The sequence below is a fragment of the Epinephelus moara genome, chromosome 12 (genome assembly GCF_006386435.1).
Source record: "Epinephelus moara isolate mb chromosome 12, YSFRI_EMoa_1.0, whole genome shotgun sequence".
Lineage (NCBI taxonomy): Eukaryota > Metazoa > Chordata > Actinopteri > Perciformes > Serranidae > Epinephelus > Epinephelus moara.
The window spans coordinates 16,695,299-16,713,655 of record NC_065517.1 but is presented as its reverse complement, the minus strand read 5'-3'; the positions used below and the strand labels follow the sequence as shown (position 1 = coordinate 16,713,655).

At 38.8% G+C, this 18,357-nt stretch overlaps 1 protein-coding gene across 2 annotated transcripts in view; it reads left to right on the top strand.

The window, feature by feature from the left end:
* Positions 1 to 18,357, top strand: part of LOC126399224 (exostosin-1) — a 388,340-nt gene that overhangs the window by 313,341 nt on the left and 56,642 nt on the right. For both annotated transcript variants that reach the window (XM_050059081.1, XM_050059080.1), the window contains 2 exons: positions 4,205 to 4,312; positions 15,735 to 15,854. In XM_050059081.1, the coding sequence (XP_049915038.1) occupies positions 4,205 to 4,312; positions 15,735 to 15,854 (228 nt within the window). The remainder of the gene's footprint in view (positions 1 to 4,204; positions 4,313 to 15,734; positions 15,855 to 18,357) is intronic.

Here is an 18,357-nt window from a genome sequence, read left to right as displayed (position 1 = left end):
AATTCTTTTCTTCTTTTTTTTTCACTCGTCTCTGACACTGCTCCGCTACTTGAGACTACACAGACAAATCATACCGTACTGTATGGCATTAAAGCGAAGACATTTAACATGTGACATCCTGGAATCAAACCCTGACAATGATCACCCTCCATAAGTCCTGACTGTCTTTTATGAACAACTCTTATTATTAGCATTTATAAGCAGCATATGAACCATTAATGAATGGTGCTATTCACAAGTATAATGTCATTTGAGGTATTGATGTATTTAGCCCCGTTACCACCAAACACTTTCGGTATGGCACCTTTGGAACCAACAGTAACCCTTCAGACATGGTATCTAGACTCCAGTGTTTCCATGGCAAACAGTACCCTTAAATGTGGGCGGGGTTGTTGTCACTCACTGCTCCGCCCAGCACTCACTGTAGTTCCTCCTTTATCAGTCTGCACCTCGTTTATTGTCCACAGAACGAGGCAAAATAAAACAGGCTGCAGTGAGAGTCTCTCTCCATGGGATATTTAAAATAATGGGTTTGTGTATTTAGTCCTTCTCAGGCAAGCTCAGGGGTTTAGTGTTGCCAGAGCCCACAGGAACAACGATCCATGATGCTTTCTTTTCCCTCTGAGATGCAGTTCATATATTTTTAAATGATTACAGATCGACTCATTACTAAAAGTGTATGTCATCCAAGAGAGACAATAAAAACATATGGAATAGTAAAAGTTGTCACAGTGAAATTTAAGGTGTGCTGATAGATTCACGTTGTCACTTCATGCATTGAGTAACATTACAAGTAAATGTTCCACCTTAAAAGTCACCGGCAGTCGGCCCAGTGTATTATTTTTCTCAGACTCCAGCTGCGGTATGAACAGTGGTTAATAAGCCTCAAAACCAGCCACAACTCAGCCCTGAGCAGAGTGACCATCCTCTATTGACCAATCATCAGACTGCAGTGTTCACAGCTCCACCTTTTAGTACCAGATCTGTGTGCTAGGTACCCCAACAGAGGGGGGACCAAAAATGGGGACAGTACAGAGCGGCTCCATTGGTACCACCCACAACTTTTTACAGTGGAAACTGAGAAAAAACGTCCCGAACTGAGCTGAACTGTACCGTACTGCTTTTTTTTTTTTTTTTAAATATATGTTTTGGGGCATTTTGCCTTTAATCGATGGGACAGTCAAGCATGAAAGGGGGGAGAGAGAGAGGGAGTGACATGCAGCAAAGGGCCACAGGCTGGAGTCGAACCCGAGCCGCTGCGGCAACAGCCTTGTACGTGGGGCGCCTGCTCTACCACTAAGCCACTGATGCCCCTATACCATACTGCTTGGTGGAAACAGGGCTTTTGTCAACAACTATGACTGCTTTTATTATATGTTAAATGTATTAATCACATACTGTATGAAAAACTAATTTCAGTGCATGTGGTTTCTAAATTGGTAAATTCAAATATAATTTTCAGATATTTCATTTATATTTACATTTTAGAGAGATATTTGTATAGATATATTTTACATGTGAAATTTTCAGTTTCACATTAGGTGTAACATGTGAAACACATTTCATATTTATTAGGGTTTTTTAGGGCGTTTCACTTAAGAAGACATATGAATTTTACATATGGTTGTGTGATAACAGTAAAACAAAGCTGTAATCACAAACAATGATATATGATGAGTCACCAGAGCAAATGAGGAGCTATAGTTGTTGACAAATATAATAATATCAATAATAAAAATGCAACTTTATTAAATGACATAGGACCTCACTGAGATTAGAAATCTTATTTACAGGAGTGTCCTTGCCAAGAGCATTGTCACAAACAATAAAACATGTTACATGTAACATATACTTCAATAGCAATATATTAAATAGGCTATAACAAGTTATATCACAGTCATATTAAAATATTAAAACAAACACAGTAGACTTTTTTTTTTTTTTTTTTCAAATAAGCAAGGGATAATGTATAATGAGCCGGTGAATACTGGGAAAATAACTCCCGACAGGGGAATAGAACCCCGACGCGCAGCGGAGGGGTTTCATTCCCCTGAAGGGAGTTATTTTCCCAGTATTCACCGGCTCATTATACATTATCCCGCTTATTACACGGCTAATTATCAGTTAAATAAATAATGTTGTCTGCCTCTGCGAAGTGCATTAAAACCGACCGGATTCCACAACTTTTGGTGAAAGTTTTGTACTCACCCAGGCTTAGTGGACTGAACCGAGGCATAAAACTCGCGTAAAATGTCATTAAGCATGACTGCCGAGTGTGTATTCAATTCCGGGTTCTTTTGTTTTTGGCAGAGAAAGTCCGTAGGTATTCTTTTTCTTCAGCGGCATCCGTTAAAATCAGCCACTTCTGTTTGTTTTTTCCCTGGGAAGTTGTTTGACAGCTGCAGTGTTGCAGGGCAGCATCCCTAGCAACGCTGGGCTACATAGCAACTGTGTGTAATGACCGTTGCTACTAGCAGCGGTCATTACACAGTAATATCAGACCGCTGAATGCCGCTACTGACCAATCAGAATACAGCATTTAATAGAGCCGTGTAATAAATAGATGTAATAGATACCAGAGCATTTGAGCAGAGCAAATAGTGAGCATTGGCAAAAGGACTTTGGATAGAGCTCACAGCCGATTTTCTTAAGACACTGTAGAATCACATGATCTCCCACTTTACCCCGCTCCAGTTCCACTCTGGTACGACTCATGCCATGACTTGAAGCATGCCTGACCCAGAGTCCATCTGTGCATTCGATGTACACACTATTGTCAAAAATTGGCTACAGTGAGCTTGACAATGGAGTTTACAAAGTACTTACAAAAGAAAACCGAGCGAGTTGTGAGCGATTTGAGTGGAGAAAAGTGAAATCTGAGTTGAGCATAGAGCCAAGTAATTCTGAGAAATGGTTTAAGGACACTGACAGCTAAATGAGCCTGCCCATAGGTGTAAATTTGTGTGGGGATGCAATGGACATTACTACGATGAAATTAAACACATTTCCACCTTAAACTGATGCAGAAAAGGGAAAAACTGATGCAAAGAAAATCACCAAAATGACGGAAATGTTGAATGCTCAAAAATTCCTGAGGGAGGACCCCAAACACCAAATTCATGTGTTTTTCATATGTCCGTTCATACACAAATTAAATCACATTAATTTCTAATGTCCTTATGCATGCTTGTACCTGCATTACAATAACTTTTATGTTCCCCATTCTCACCATTTAAGGGTTAAAAAAGAAGTAAAACTTGCCCACTTTCCATTTTATATACACTTTTACCATTCAGCAATATCAACAAGTATTTTTCATTAAACCAGCTTTCTCAGATAAGAAACTGGCTTTGGCTAATTCCCATTAACATTAATTTAATATCTGTTCTATAATTTCAACTGAACTACAATGAAAGTACACCACAGGCTTATAGATGAGGCGTAAAATATGTAAAGTGAAAGAAATTATCCAGAAAACAGCATATTTTCCAGTTTAATAATTACACAGTTTAATAGTGCAGCAGAGTGCACAATCAACTCCTATCCATTAACCACAAATGATGAACACTTTCAAGAGCCCCATCATAAAATGACTTTACAGCAACACAGAGAGCTCCAGTGGGAAATGAAAAGAGCTCCTGATGAATTAAGTCACATTAATGAATCCTCTAAATATTGATGCGTGCGGGGAAAATAAATAAATACACTTTATTTTGTCCTTAATCTTTTTGGCAACTCCATTTGTTTCTGCAAAACTCTCACTTGGAACACGTTGAAAGGGTCTCATCAGAGAGAAAGCACCTAGAGGATAAATCCCTCAGTGGAGGGAAAAATAGATCCCTCCCAGTGCTCGGCTTTAAACTTCTGGAGAGACTTTGTGTGTAAGTGGGATTTTTCTGCCTCTCTGTCAAGCTGTGAAAACTTGTCAACAGAGAACATTTAATTTCTTCTTTGAGACAAAACATTCCTCTGACAGAAAAACATGATACATAAGTTGTTGCAAACTAACAGTAACACCCAATACTTTGAAAAGTATCTCAATCAATCTCTAAAAATAGTTTTATTAATGTGAACACTGATGATGTTTGACTACTTATTTACGTTCCTACACCCATAATGTAAAGTTCACTCGCTGCCCGCTACCATTAATTCAACTCCCAGAAAGAATGATTTCTTTTTCTGTCTTTTCTGTTTTTCCTAACAGGCGGCTTGTATCCCAGTTATTTTGAGTAACGGCTGGGAGCTTCCCTTCTCTGAGGTCATCGACTGGAGGAAAGCCGCCATCATTGGAGATGAGAGACTTCTGTTACAGGTACAAAACATGATGGAGGAATGGAAGAATAGATCTGTTTTACAGCAAGAATACAGGAGAGAATATACAAAGAAGGGACAGTGATAACAGATAGAAAGAAACTGACTTGGTATTACATTATACAATTACTGCAGACCCCCTGAAGTCCCAAAAGTGATATGTTGGTATCTCTTGTGCCCAACATCGTAGGCTAACTCACAAGATAATAATGTGCTCCCACAAGATAATAACTTGTACACACAAAATAAAATGTGTGACCTTTCAGGACTTTCAAGGCTCCATAAATTACAGCAGATATGTGGATGTAGACATGTGGAGGCAGTGTTTGAATTACACTATGGCTTTTGGGGGAGGGTGGGAGGGTGGTATACTGTACAAATGCGCATGCATACACTTAATTGTGCCAGCCTACATGTAAAAAAAAAAAAAAAAAAAATCAATACATTTCAATTCATGCAAAGAAAATTTAGCCTGGGACAAAGTTGAAATGTTCTTCTAATCACTCTCGGCTGGACAATAAAAAAGGCTGATGCACAGTGGACAGGCAATGGTTTGTGTTACTTTCTTCACTAGACACAAATTATCATATTGACAAGTGCTTACTGGTAGTCTATTGTGAGTTTTAGGAACCTAAATGAACTGAAAAAAAAATGTATATAGAAAAAGAAACCGTGGAAGCAAAGAATATAATATTTAGAGCTCCTAAATTTCTCAAATAAGGCTTCCTGGGGAGCCCATTTCTTTTCCAGAGGAGCTGAGCTCCACGTAGCTCTCACGTATTTCCAACTATAGACTGTATAATAAAGATGGAGGACACAACAGCTCAACCCAAAAAAAGGCCAAACATCTTGATCGCCCCTGGTGGCCAGCTGCAGTACAGGTGATAAATCCTGCCCCATATTGGGACATTGGACATGAGCTGAACTAAAAAAATCACACTCCACGTCAATTTTTTTTTTCTAAAGATGATTTCTGACATTTTAGATAGTTCTTATGCAGCGGATGTGTGTTCAAGTGTTCATTAAGCCTCCATCCTGACAATATCTCAAGAATGCTTTGAGGGAATTTCTTCAGCTTAAGCACAAACTTAACAATGAACTGATTCCTTTCAGGTGGTCATGGGTCAAAGGTCAAGGTCAAAATGAAGTCATCTGTCTTATTCTTGTGAACACAATATCGCAAGAATGCCTTGAGGGAATTTTTTTTTCAAATTTGGCACAAACTTTGACTTGGACTCAAGGATAAACTGATTAGATTCTGGTGGTCAAGGTTCCAAGGTCAAGGTCACCGTGAACTTGTGTCCATCTCACTCTTGTGAATGCGATATCTCAAAAACACCTTGAGGTGATTTTCTTCAAATTTGGCACAAACATCCACTTTGAGTCAAGGATGAACCAGTCAGAATTTGGTTGTCAAAGGTCAAGTTCAAAGTGACCTCATCTGTTTCATTCTCTTGAATGCAGTACCTTAGGAACACCTTGAGGGAATATCTTCAGCTTTGGCAAAAACGTCCACTTGGACTCAACAATGAGCTGCTTAGAATTTGATGGTCAAAGGTCAAGATCACTGTGACCTCACAAAACACATTTTTGCCATAACTCAGGAATTACTTAGCTATTTATAACAAAATTTCACACAAACGTCTCCTAAGATAAAAATAATGAATTATCCAAAAGGTCAAGGGTCAGCTTTACTGTGACATCAAGGTTATGCAAAAACACTTTTCTGGCCATTTCTCAGCATCATAACTCAGGAACAGAAGGGAAGACATTTTGTTAGATACTGAATTGGTGACACTAATTTTAGGTGTCAGCCTTGAAACTGTGCTGATTGTATAGACTATAATATATAGATTATCTTCTGTGCTGCTGCATGTGAAGCATCCATGTTCTCGCAATATGATGGGTTCATGGAGGCATAAAACCGCAGAAATTCTGTTTTCCTGATAGTTTGGTAATCACTATTTATTTGATGCTATAAAAAGAGGGTCAGATGTCATGATTCATAGCTGTATGTGCTGGTCAGTGTGCTCGCAATCAATGGTGCCGTTCCCGTTTGGTTGGACGGGTGGAACTCAGTACTACAGTGATCATTACTGTGCAGACTCTGGCTCCAAATGACGTAACCAGCACAAGATAGTGGCGGCTGTATTCAGGATTTTTGGCTTCATAATTCTACAGTGGGAGGAAGTGGAGACACATTGTCTATCTTTATATACACTCCTTGTTTTAAACCCTGGAAGCAGATTGGTGAAAACTACCGCCAAGTAACTTGGATGAGGAAGGCAAATCTTCCTCACACTCTACAGCATAAAAAGATAAAATGTGCCCTTTCAGCAGGGGTTAATTCAGTGTCTGGGTGGTGAAATGCTAACGTCTTCCCTCAATATAATTGTCATCTCTGGCTCCAGATCCCCCTTGGGCAATCACAAAGACCCAGCTGGGGCTGATTCAAACACAGCAGCACAACACATAGATCAGGAAGTGCTGTGAAAATTTCTGGGAACAGATGTGTGCTCCAAACTGTAAAGAAACAGACTTTTCTTTGATAAACAGTGATTCAGGCTTGGTTCAGTCACACCATGAAACAATAGATGGGTTTCTGAGCAAGAAAGCAACCAGAATAACTGAGAGCTGAGTATCATCAATATGAGGATTTGTTTTAATTTCAGCTCAGACTGTATAATTAACTGTTGGCATCTATGAACATATAAATGACATGTAGATACTCAGTTCAAGAAGAGAGAGATATCTTATCACAGTCATGTGCCTCTTAGTAAATTCTTTTTTTCATTCTGACATGACAGCTGTGATATTCACATTCACTCACACCTCCGCCAGGAACTATTTTTATCTAAGACGGATTATTCTGCAATTGGATCTCCTTCTGTTCCTTTTAATTACAGCAGCGGGCAGAACTTGTGATATTTACACTCCTTAATTACTCTTCATATTTCTTCGTGCCACCTGCGTGACCCTTATGCACGCCTGGACAGCGCAGAGGTGTGAAAGTGTGTGTGTGCGTGCCTTTAATTAATGCGTCCCCTATCAGCCCCTCTATAAGCACCTAGCAGTGATTTCAGTTTTATTTTCCTCTGTGATTCACACAATAACGGACAAGCCATCATTAAAAGTATCACAAACTTGGCTTTTAGATGAAATAAAGCATCTTTTTTTTATCATTAAACATTACTGAGAGCCACAATGACGCGCTAATGTTGTAAGAGGTTTTTGTTGTGTAGTCTGCTCCCTTCAACAAAACAAGGCCATCTATCTAAAAGCGCGCTAATTGTTGGTTTAGATAATGCGTGTAAAGCAAGTATAATGTTTTGACAGGGTGAAAATGGTGTGCACATTCATCACAGAGGTTGAACAAAACAAGCATTTTTTCCCCCATTAATTTGCTTTGTGTTGATGCAGACATATGAGAAATTAATGGCTATATAGGTATGAAAAGGATGAATACTGAAATTTGGTTGTACAAATCTAATAAAATGAAAGGCACAATGACTGCTTTGCACGCAGTTTTCACCATATGGTGAGAGCAACACACTTGAACACACCTCTGGCACATTTTAAAGGGGACCTGTTACGCTTTTCCTTATTTTCTTTCATATAAATAATGTTATAATGTTAGATGTCTGTATTAAACGTGAACAAAGTTTCAAATAATGAGGTGGATATATGTAAAAGTAATTCCTGTGAGCAAAAACCCCAGGCTTCATCTGCTCCAGGCATGTTACCGCAAGTATTTACATTATGTAGCCTACACTGCTACATGTAGCTACATGCTAACTTCAGGGAAACCTGTAATTTTGGTTTCTGATGTTACTATTTCTCCCTGATTTCGGCTCATATACCCGCTGGAACATGTCCAGTTGTCTTTTGAAGCTTTAATTGGTGAATTTTTATAAGGTAGAAAGTGCCAGTATGCTCCATTACAGTAATTCCCCAGCTGCTATGACAGTGTAGAGATGCCAAGATGCACAAGACAGAGCTGCTGACCAGTCAGAACAGACTGAGCTTTTTATGGAGATGGGGCTTAAAAAGAAAGGTGCTAAAATAGTGTTTCAGACAAAGGGTGAATCCAGGTGTTCCAGCACTGACAGTATGAGGAAAATAAAGTTTATGGCCGTAGCCAGAGGCATTATGCTTTTAGGTTGTCTGTCCATCCAGCCTTCCGTCCATCCTATTCATGTGAATGCAATATCACAAGAACACCTTGAGGGATTTATTTTTTTTCAAAGTTGGCACAAACATTCACTCGGACTTAACTGATTTAATTTTGGTGGTCAAAGGTCAAGGTCAATGTGACCTTGCGTCCGTCTCATTCTCTTGAACGCAGTGTCTAAAGAACACATTGAGGGAATTTCTTCAAATTTTGTTGAAATGTTCACCTGGACTTAGCAATGAACTGATTAGAATTTGAAGGTTAAAGGTCAATGTTACTGTGACCTCACAAAACAAATTTCTAGCCATAACTCAAGAATTCATACTCTAATTATGACAGAATTTTACTCAAATCTCTTACAGGATATTATGATTAGGTGATAACATTCTATATCCAACAAATGCCTCATCTTCACCACAAGACAAAAAAGTCTTACGCCTTACGTTACAATACACATTTGGGCAAAATTGTTATCAACCCTTAGTAACAGCTGTCGGTTTATGTTTTTTGTTGTTTTTTCAGTTTTGGTTGTTGTAAAGTCGGCTCTACACTTCATTCCGAGTGGCATTAAAAAGTCCTAAAAAGTATTAAATCTAACTTGTGCAAAGCTGTAGGAGCTAAGGGGGTAACTGTTTACAAAATGTACGTTTGGGACCGATATGGTACAGCAGTGTATAGTGATACAGTGTACTTTGAACAATGATGGAGCTTTACCTGAGTGCACCGTTACTACGACATTAGAGCACATAGTATCAGTGTCATTTCTTTCACCCACTGTGTGAGAGCGGCAAGTTCGCTACATCCCATGAGCTCTCTGACTACTTTCAGTTAAATGAATACATGAATAAACATCCTCTGGTAAATGTTGCAATTATATAAAGACAAGCAAAATAGCTGTCAGTAATGTACCCTCAGGGGTCTGGTATGTTAAAGTCTACATTGTGCTACTGGCTTGGCTGCTAAGGAAAGAACCCTGTAATATCCTTTGGACTCCACGCTGATGCTTGCTAGATGGATTTGATGATAGATTAAATGGTCAATTCATCAATAAAAATGCCCAAAAATCTCTGGCTCCAGCTTTTCCAAATATAGTTTCCTTTTAATTCTGTATCCATGTAGATTAAATATCTGTGTTTGAGACAGTTGGACAGACAAAACAAGCAGTTTGAAGATGTCGCCCTGGACTTCGTGGACATTTTTCTCTAGTTTCATTTTATAGACACAACGATAAATGCATTTATTAAAAAAACAAATCAATAGATTCACTGATACTCATAATTAACAAAGAGCATATCGAACATATGGGTCATAAAAAAATGTTTATCTCAAAAGCACATCAAGAATTCATGTTTTCACAAGAAATATACTTTATATCAACATGAAATAACATTTGAGACATGCCAATTTGTTAACATGTTTATATGCAGTGTCTCATATTTTACATTTAACTAATTTGCCTTTATGATGTTAGATACAAAAAGGCTTTTTACATGTACACTCGTGCTTTTGTGTAAGCCTTGATCAATACTGATTATACAGAGCAGGTTAATGGGTGTGGCACTCGTAGTTTTTTTATCAAGCAAAGCTTCCCAGACTTTGAGGACACCTTGAAACAGTTTCATTTGTTTCCCGCAGCCCTAAGACAGCTGGTAAGGTGGCAAGAGTTCAATCAGTTTCTGGAAAATAAATGTCAGAGTACTCCTTCATTCTCAGGATTTGGGCTTTATTGCACTGTCAGCTCAAAAACAGTCATTAAAAGCATTGAGATACCCAGAAACCTTTTAGTTATTAGGTGTAGAAGACAACATCTGTACAGTATCATAAAAATACAATGACAAACATGTTTCCAGTCGGTAAACAGATTCTGAATGCTTGCCCTCTTTGTCTTCCTTTTTTTTCTTCTTCACACACACACACACACATGCACACACTGTTCAACACAACATCGGAGCTGGAACACCTGCTGAGAGAGTTGAATCTCATTACTTTCAATTACATCACTGAGAACTGCAATACCTGGCTGTTTAATATGTAGAGTTTCTATTCCCCCTGTGGAGAGGAGACATGCACAACACACACACAGACAGCCACACACACAAATTCACAGACACACACACACAATGCCCCTGCTGAGAAACATAAACACTATTAGAGTCAATCGGGGGGAAGAGAAGTGAGCTGATTTGATTGGTGTTGTTTATATTCCACCTCAGAGAGCCGAACAATTAAAACTCGCTCTGCTGTCAACAGATCCCGCTGACGTCATGACAGCAACACAACCACCTATAGTGTGTCTTCACACTCTTCATTTGGATTTTTCTTTTTCAGTTTTTACAAACAAAACTGGGAAGTTAGCATTTATCTTGTACAGTCAAGTAGTTAAATAGATGTGAGAATCAAATTAAATACTATTAAAATCTGCTTCATATGCAACAGAGCTACTTTGTTCTTTAACCTGTTATTGTGTATACTCACAGAGCAGGACATTGGTGCATTGTTTTCACTCTTTATTTCCAAGTTATTTTCACTGCACAGTTGTTTATAATATTACAGGGATAGGTTTTACTGCTCTGTGGGGTTATCATGGCTGCAGATGCAGTTACTGGCATCAGGGGGAAACATGGTGGGACAAGAACGAAAATTAACCCAGTGAAAGTCCAAGTGTAGCGGGTGGATGGTCCAACAAATACTGGGTTTCACCTGAGAGAGCAGTGCTCGCCTCCTGTAAGGTTATAAAGCCAAACCCTGTTCTTTTTTCCTAAACCTAACCACGTGCTTTTGTTGCGTAAACCTGCGTACATATATACTTTTTATCTAACCAGGTAAAAGCCTCACTAAGATTAAAAATCTTCTTTTTAAGAGTGACCTGGCCAAGAGGGCAGCATAAAACATCATCACAAGTTACAACAAGGCAAACAGACATATACAACTGCCACACCCAACAAATGAATAAAATATCACAGTATCCAATTGACATGGAATATAAGGTCTGGGACAAGAACAAATATGATGTAAGTACAATTTCTAAAATGATTTAGGAAAAATCACATTAGCCATGTTTCCGTCAGCCTGTTTAGATGCGCATCTAGAAGTATCGCATCGGAAAATTATGATGGAAACGCACTGATTGGAACTGAACGCGCTGATTCGCACAAACTAAAATACGCTCACTTTAGCCGGGTTTTGGTTGATTCGAAAAAATGTTGATTCGCAAAACGGGGGATGGAAACAGTTATGTTCGAATTAAGTCTGACGTAGTGCACCTCTCTCCATGGTGATATCCACACTCCGGGTTGGGAAGGCAGTAATGCATTTACAAGCTGGTTACCAACCGCCAGAAAACGTAGAAGAAGAAGAATGCCTGACTTCTTTTGTTTTCGGTTCTGTGGAAAACTCGTGTGAGTTCGTAGTTTTCACCAAAGTCCGTACATTTAATGGAAACACACAGGATTTGTATTTCTTTTACTGCACATTTCCCAATGATTCAAATCACTTTTGGATGGAAACATAGCTAGTGACTAAAAGAGCTAATTTCTTGATCCTTTAAAATTCCTCCACAGTGATCAGCTCTACCAGTTTCAGATCCTTCTGTAGATAATTCCAGGACGAAGGCGCAGCATATTTAAAAGTTGTTTTTGCCGAGTTCTGTTCTCACCCTTGGAAGCAGCATTTGTAGAATATTCTAAGAGCGAAGGCCATATTGGTTTTGGTTTCTACACATGTATGTAGACAGATAAGAGGGAACCAGGCCAAGAATAGATTTATACATTAAAAAACAACCAGTGCTTGAGCCTGCGGACATACAAAGGCGGCCATTTAGCAGTGACATATAGAGTACAGTGGTGTATGTGATTTCCACAACCTGCAATTAAGCACAAAGCACAAAGGTATACAGTGTCTAACTTTATTAGGCACTAGTCAAGGGCATTCATGAAGGTATGAAAGTATTCATGAGGTAAAAAAGTTGCAGATATCAAGTGTCTCCTTGCCTGAAGGAAGAAATTAGATTTGTTTCTAAAAAAAAGAAACCCAATTTAACCTTCAGCTTGGAGACAAGGTTTTCAATATGTGATTTGAAAGACAAGTTCTGATCAATGATGAAACCTAAATACTTGTACGTTGTAACCATTTCAGTTTCAATCCCTTGAGTAGTTGAGATCCTTGGAAGATCAGATTGAAACTCTTTGCCTTTTGAAAAAAGTGTGAATTTGGATTTTTCTGCATTTAACACCAGCTTAAGTTGAGTTAAGTGGGTCTGAACAACATCAAAGGCAGTCTGCAGGTATTCCAGAGCTTTTACAACTGAAGGGGATGAACAATAGATGACAGTATAGACATAGTGTATGTCATTTGAAAGAGACTATATGCAAACGGTGGTGGGTTGATGTATAAACATGACAGGAAGTACAAAACATCTGGGTATTATTTTAGTGGAAAATGAGTTGAGAACATCCAAGACAGGCTCATCCTTGTTTGCAGCTGTCTCAAAAGGCTTCAAGAAGTCCTGAAACATGATGAGAAGCTCATTGGTCACAACATGAGAGATGAAGCCAAGCAGCTCAGGACTCTCTGACTGAAAGTCCCTGGATGACAACCATCATTTCAGCTCTGGTTGCTCCCAACAAACTGATATTTGCAGCATGAGTCACTATTCCACTGCCTGTGTTGGCACTTTATCTTTCAGTCAAGAGGTTTTGGGTTCATGGCCAGAACACCAGAAGGGTCCTGGGCTCCAGATCCACCACCTCTTCAGGGCTGATGATGTGAGGCTCTTCAGGAACATTGGCTACAACGCAACTCAATCCCTCTTCGGCTTCATTATCAAGCTGAGCGGGGCAGATAAGGTCATGTCTGACCTCATCAAGAAGGTAGTTTGTTTTTCTCCAAACTGAGCATCAAGAGAGCGTCCTGCTCCATCTTCCTTGGCACATCAGGATGTTTAGCTCCCTGGTCAGGTTGGCAGGATCCTTGTCTCTCTTGATTTCATCCCTTCACTGCCTTTCCCCGAGGGTGATTACTGCTGCAAGGCACAAGCCAGCTGCTCATGTCCTCCATGACAATGTGAGCTGGGACCTCAGCTTCCCTCTGGAGCACCAGGAACAAGATATCTGGGCTCCTGGCAGGTCTTCAGAGTTTGTGGGTACACTGCTGTGGCAGAAGTCCTATGAAGCCAGTTGACAAAAACACAACTGAATGATTTGTTGTCACTTGATATTTATCCAAAGAAAATGAATGAACCATCAATAATACCTTTGTAGAGCATTATATGATGTACAGCAAGTTGCTTTAATACCACAGAGAGAAAACATTGCAGTCACTGAATCTTGAATCCTACTCTTACTTTTAGGTTTTGTGGTATAATATTATAAAAGTAACAACAACTAGATTTATTTGACAAATGATCTCCACTGTAGTGCTGAAATAAAGGATTGATCCGTCAAATAAAGCAAGTTTAAGTCACTTAGCACTCTGGAAAATCGTGATGGGCATTTTTCAGTGTTTTCTAAAGTTTAATAGCCTAACTGAGGAATAATAAATAAGTAGTCCTACTCTAAAGCAGTTTTTCCTGAATCCCACAGGGTACTTCTTTTATTTAACTCTTTCCAGTTGCTCCCAGTGGTAGTGTGTAGAAACTATTTAGCAGGGACTCTAAAATAGCTGAAGTAATGAATAAATGTGTGAAATGTGCATATTTTGTCACTCCATGTGGTGTCAGTATGAATGAAAACTGAAAGTATTAAATAACATCCAGTTTTTAAAAAGATTTTTATTTTATTTTTTTAAGTTGTCAGTGAAGTTGTACCCGATCATATGTGATAGAGCTGTGTATGTCACACCAAAAAACATAAACAGTTGTTCCTCTGGAGGAAATGCAATATATTCTATATATGCCCCTAATGCTAAATATTATTGTCGCATACTCTCGATATACGAAGATTTCAGTTTATATCTGTATATATCTATATCTAAATATTAAATATTATTATATATTTTGCAACCATATATGTTAATGGTAGGGCTTCTCACCAAATATCAGCTGGGATAGGCTTCAGCTCCCCATGACCTTTACTATGATAAGCGGTAAATAAATGAATGGATTATTTTTCAGACCGTATTCTGACAGTTTATGAAAACAACATATTCTCTATGCTTATGTTTTTCTAATTAATTTTAACATGTACATCTATCTTTTGTATTTACATAAATAATATCAGCATGTATCCAACATCAGTTCAGAAATAATATATGTATTTGCACACGTGTGTGTGTGTGTGTGTGTGTGTGTGTGTGTGTGTGCACGCGTGTCCATGCGTGCATGTGCATATGTGTGTGTGAATTTGTACATGCTACACAGTGAGGACCAAAAAAAATATTTCAGCAACAGAGTGAGGACATTATGCAAAGTGAGGACATTTTGGTTGGTACTCACTTTTTCAAAGGCCTGTTTGAGGGTTAAGACTTAGTTTTAGGGTTCAGGTTAGGTTTAAGTTATGGTTAGGGTTGGGCATTTAGTTGTGATGGGTAAGGTTAGGGTAAGAGGCAAGGGAATGCATTATGTTAAAAGGGTCCTCACAAAGACAGAAGTATGAGAGTGTGTGTGTGTGTGTGTGTGTGTGTGTGTGTGTGTTTGGATATTACACATTTATACTAATATATACATGTGTAAAATACATGTGTGTGTGAAATATATGGCAATAAATGTATTATACATACATTAACATACATATTTTTATACGGAAATATATGTAATTGTTCCAATTTCTTATAGGTTTCATTTTTCATATATGTACAGATATGTTTCTACTTTTATTTATTTTATATTTAATATATAAGTATAATTCAGTATACATACACGTATTGTATTTTCTGTATGGGTTTGCTCTGAAGCATTTATTGATTTAAATCTGTTTTTGGCCCTTTCTAGACACCTAATAGTATCTGTTATACGGTGTGAATACAGTATTAGAGATGGACAGCAGGTGGTTTAGTTAACAAACTGTCCTGGGGATTAGGTGATGGACAGAGTAAGATGTAAGAAAAAAGAGTCTTGAGGGGAAAAAGAATTTCCTCTAATCTTTTCTGCACGTCCACATAATTACTTATGCTTCCTCCACCTGTCTGCCGCCTTTTTGCTTTTTTTCTTCCACACACCGGCTCTCATCCCCTCACTCAACATTGTTTAAAATCTAACTCAATCTATCTCACTGTCATCTTTGTCCTCTGGCTTTTCTTCCGTCTTCTCTTCCTCCAGGTTCCCTCCATTACCCGGTCTGTGGGCCGTGACAGGATCTTGGCTCTCCGCCAGCAGACTCAGTTCCTCTGGGACGCCTACTTTTCTTCTGTAACCAAAATCGTCTTAACTACTCTGGAGGTAAGACTGGAAAAGGAGGTCTTAATAGGAGTTTTGGATTTAGTTTTGTCAGGAGAGCTTGATTTGATCAACCAAACGCTACATCTTGTCTTCGACTGTACATTGCTGCAGGCTATGCCTCACCTTTCAAAGATAAACTTTTACAAGAAATCTTTCTTCACTTGTCAGTTATAGTTTTTGACCTTTTTTAATCCAAAGATGGTTAGCTGAATGTGCCCTCTCTCTTCCAACAATGTTCTGATTCATATTCATACATCTCCACCACTTCTAACATTAACTAGAGAGCTCCGCTGAAGTAATTGGGGGTTGTTTGTCTTGCTCAAGGGCACCTTAAAACTAGTTTTTGATTATGTTTTTTAAGGTCAGTGTTACTTTGTGTTTCTTTTTACAAAACTGCATTTTTCAGCCAAGTTCCAGTCAGCACATATTTAACTCCAGTCAAACTGAAATATGATAAACACCAGCTTTGGATTTTTGACTTCTCAAAGACCCAGGGGTGTATTTTCTCAGGATCCAGGCTGGCTGGCAGCAAGCAAAGCATGTAAAAATATTCTCAATATAGCATCCACTTAGACTGATATAGTTATATTTTTTAAGCTGGCATTTTTAAGTGGCGAAAATCCATCTTGCAGGGGCACCCAGTGGCTTAATAGGTAGAGCAGGCGTCCCAAATATGAAGGCCATGTCCTTGCCGCAGTGGTATCACTACATAGTTTAGCTTCCGTTGTTGTACTCCTGCCTGCGTCTTCAAACTGAGAGCATGCCAACTGCCATCTACTGTAGGTACTACATGGACTATAGATACGTACCTCATACAACCTCAACTCAAAAAAGATGAACCATCACCTCTAAAAATTATTTTTTATTTTTTTTTTTTTGCATCTGTTTTGGTCTCTACCAACTGCCACCAGCTGTTAAATCTACTATGTTAAACAAGTTCCTCCCTAACATTGGTTGTCTGCCCTTCGGTGCCAAGCAGGTAGCACACAATAGGTGTATCAGAGCTTTTTAGCCGCCTGCTGCATCTGCAGACAAGATCATCTGATCCATTGTTAATATAAAAATATTAATTAGTGCAGTTTTTATGGTTTTAAGTTTACAGCTCAATGATATCCTTGAATATATGAAGAGTAAAAAGATCTAACAAGCCATCTAAGGACAAGCGAAATATTAAAATATCTTACACCATAGATCTACATTTGTTTTATCTTCTTTTTAAAAATACTGAAAGCTACAGTTGGTAACTTTGACAGTAACTTTGTGTTATATATACTGAAACTGTTATTATATTCTGAAAGAAGTCCATGAGACAGATACACTGTGGGAAAAATCACGTCCCTCCTCTTCCTATTGTTTGCTATAATCTACCACAGTGAACCAAAAACAACCAATCAGAGCTGAGGAGTCTCTAACACAGCTGTCAGTCATGTCAATCACTCTGCAAACTGCATTCTAACCGTCAAATTAGGTGGCGCTGATCAAATTTGTATCAGTATCCTGTTACTGAGTTGCCCATTTCCCACCTGAAATGTTTTCAGAGACATATTTTTGTGCACAGTTTAGCTGTAAAATGAGAACGTTTGTGACACAGCAGCCACGTTGGATACAATTGACTGAAGTACCAAGCACTATCCACCAGCCAGACCAACTTTCTCATTTTACAGCTAAACAGTACACTAAAATATGTTTCTGAAAATATCTGAGATGAGAACTAGGCAATGCAGTTACAGTATCTTGATTCATATTTGATCAGCACTGCCTAGATTGACAGTTTGACCACAGTTTGCAGCCATTGACATGATTGACAGCTGCATTAGAGACAAATTTGCTCTGATTGGTTGTTTTTTCTCCGTGCAGTAAGGCCATTAGAAGTGCCACAAGGCAATAGGCAGAGGAATATAACTTTTTTACACACATTATCTGCCCAGTTTAGTGCTGTGTGAATATAGTGACAGTTTTAGAAAATATGGCAACAGCTATTTTTTCTAAAAGTTACTATCTACAGCTTTAATGAAATACAACCAATGTCACTGGCAAATATTAGGTAGGAGGGAAATGGTGCACTCAGGAATCTGACAAACTTTGACGAAGAAAAGTTTGATTTTTATCATGACATTTAGACTTCGGGAAAAAAAGCATTTTGATGCCTGAAATCTAAACCCAATGTGAGCACAAGGGGCAGCGTGAGGTGCCAAATGTGAAGGAGGTCTGTACTCCATGGCAGCCCTCAGGTTAGAGAGGCTGCAGTTATGTGTGTGTGGGTGTATCTGCCTGCTCTCAAGACCAAAAAGCTAGAGGCTGGCTCATTAAATGACCTCACTAGCTCGAGTGCAGACGATGAACTTGTCTCATTGGAGTGTAAGAACCTTCCTCCTCTCATTTTATTCTCTGTTGTTGTTAGTTCACTCCAGCCCTCAGGGACTATTTGCTCTCTGTAGCATCTCTGAATACAGACACAGAACATAATAATCCTCTTAATTACCACCACCGTCGTCACATAAAC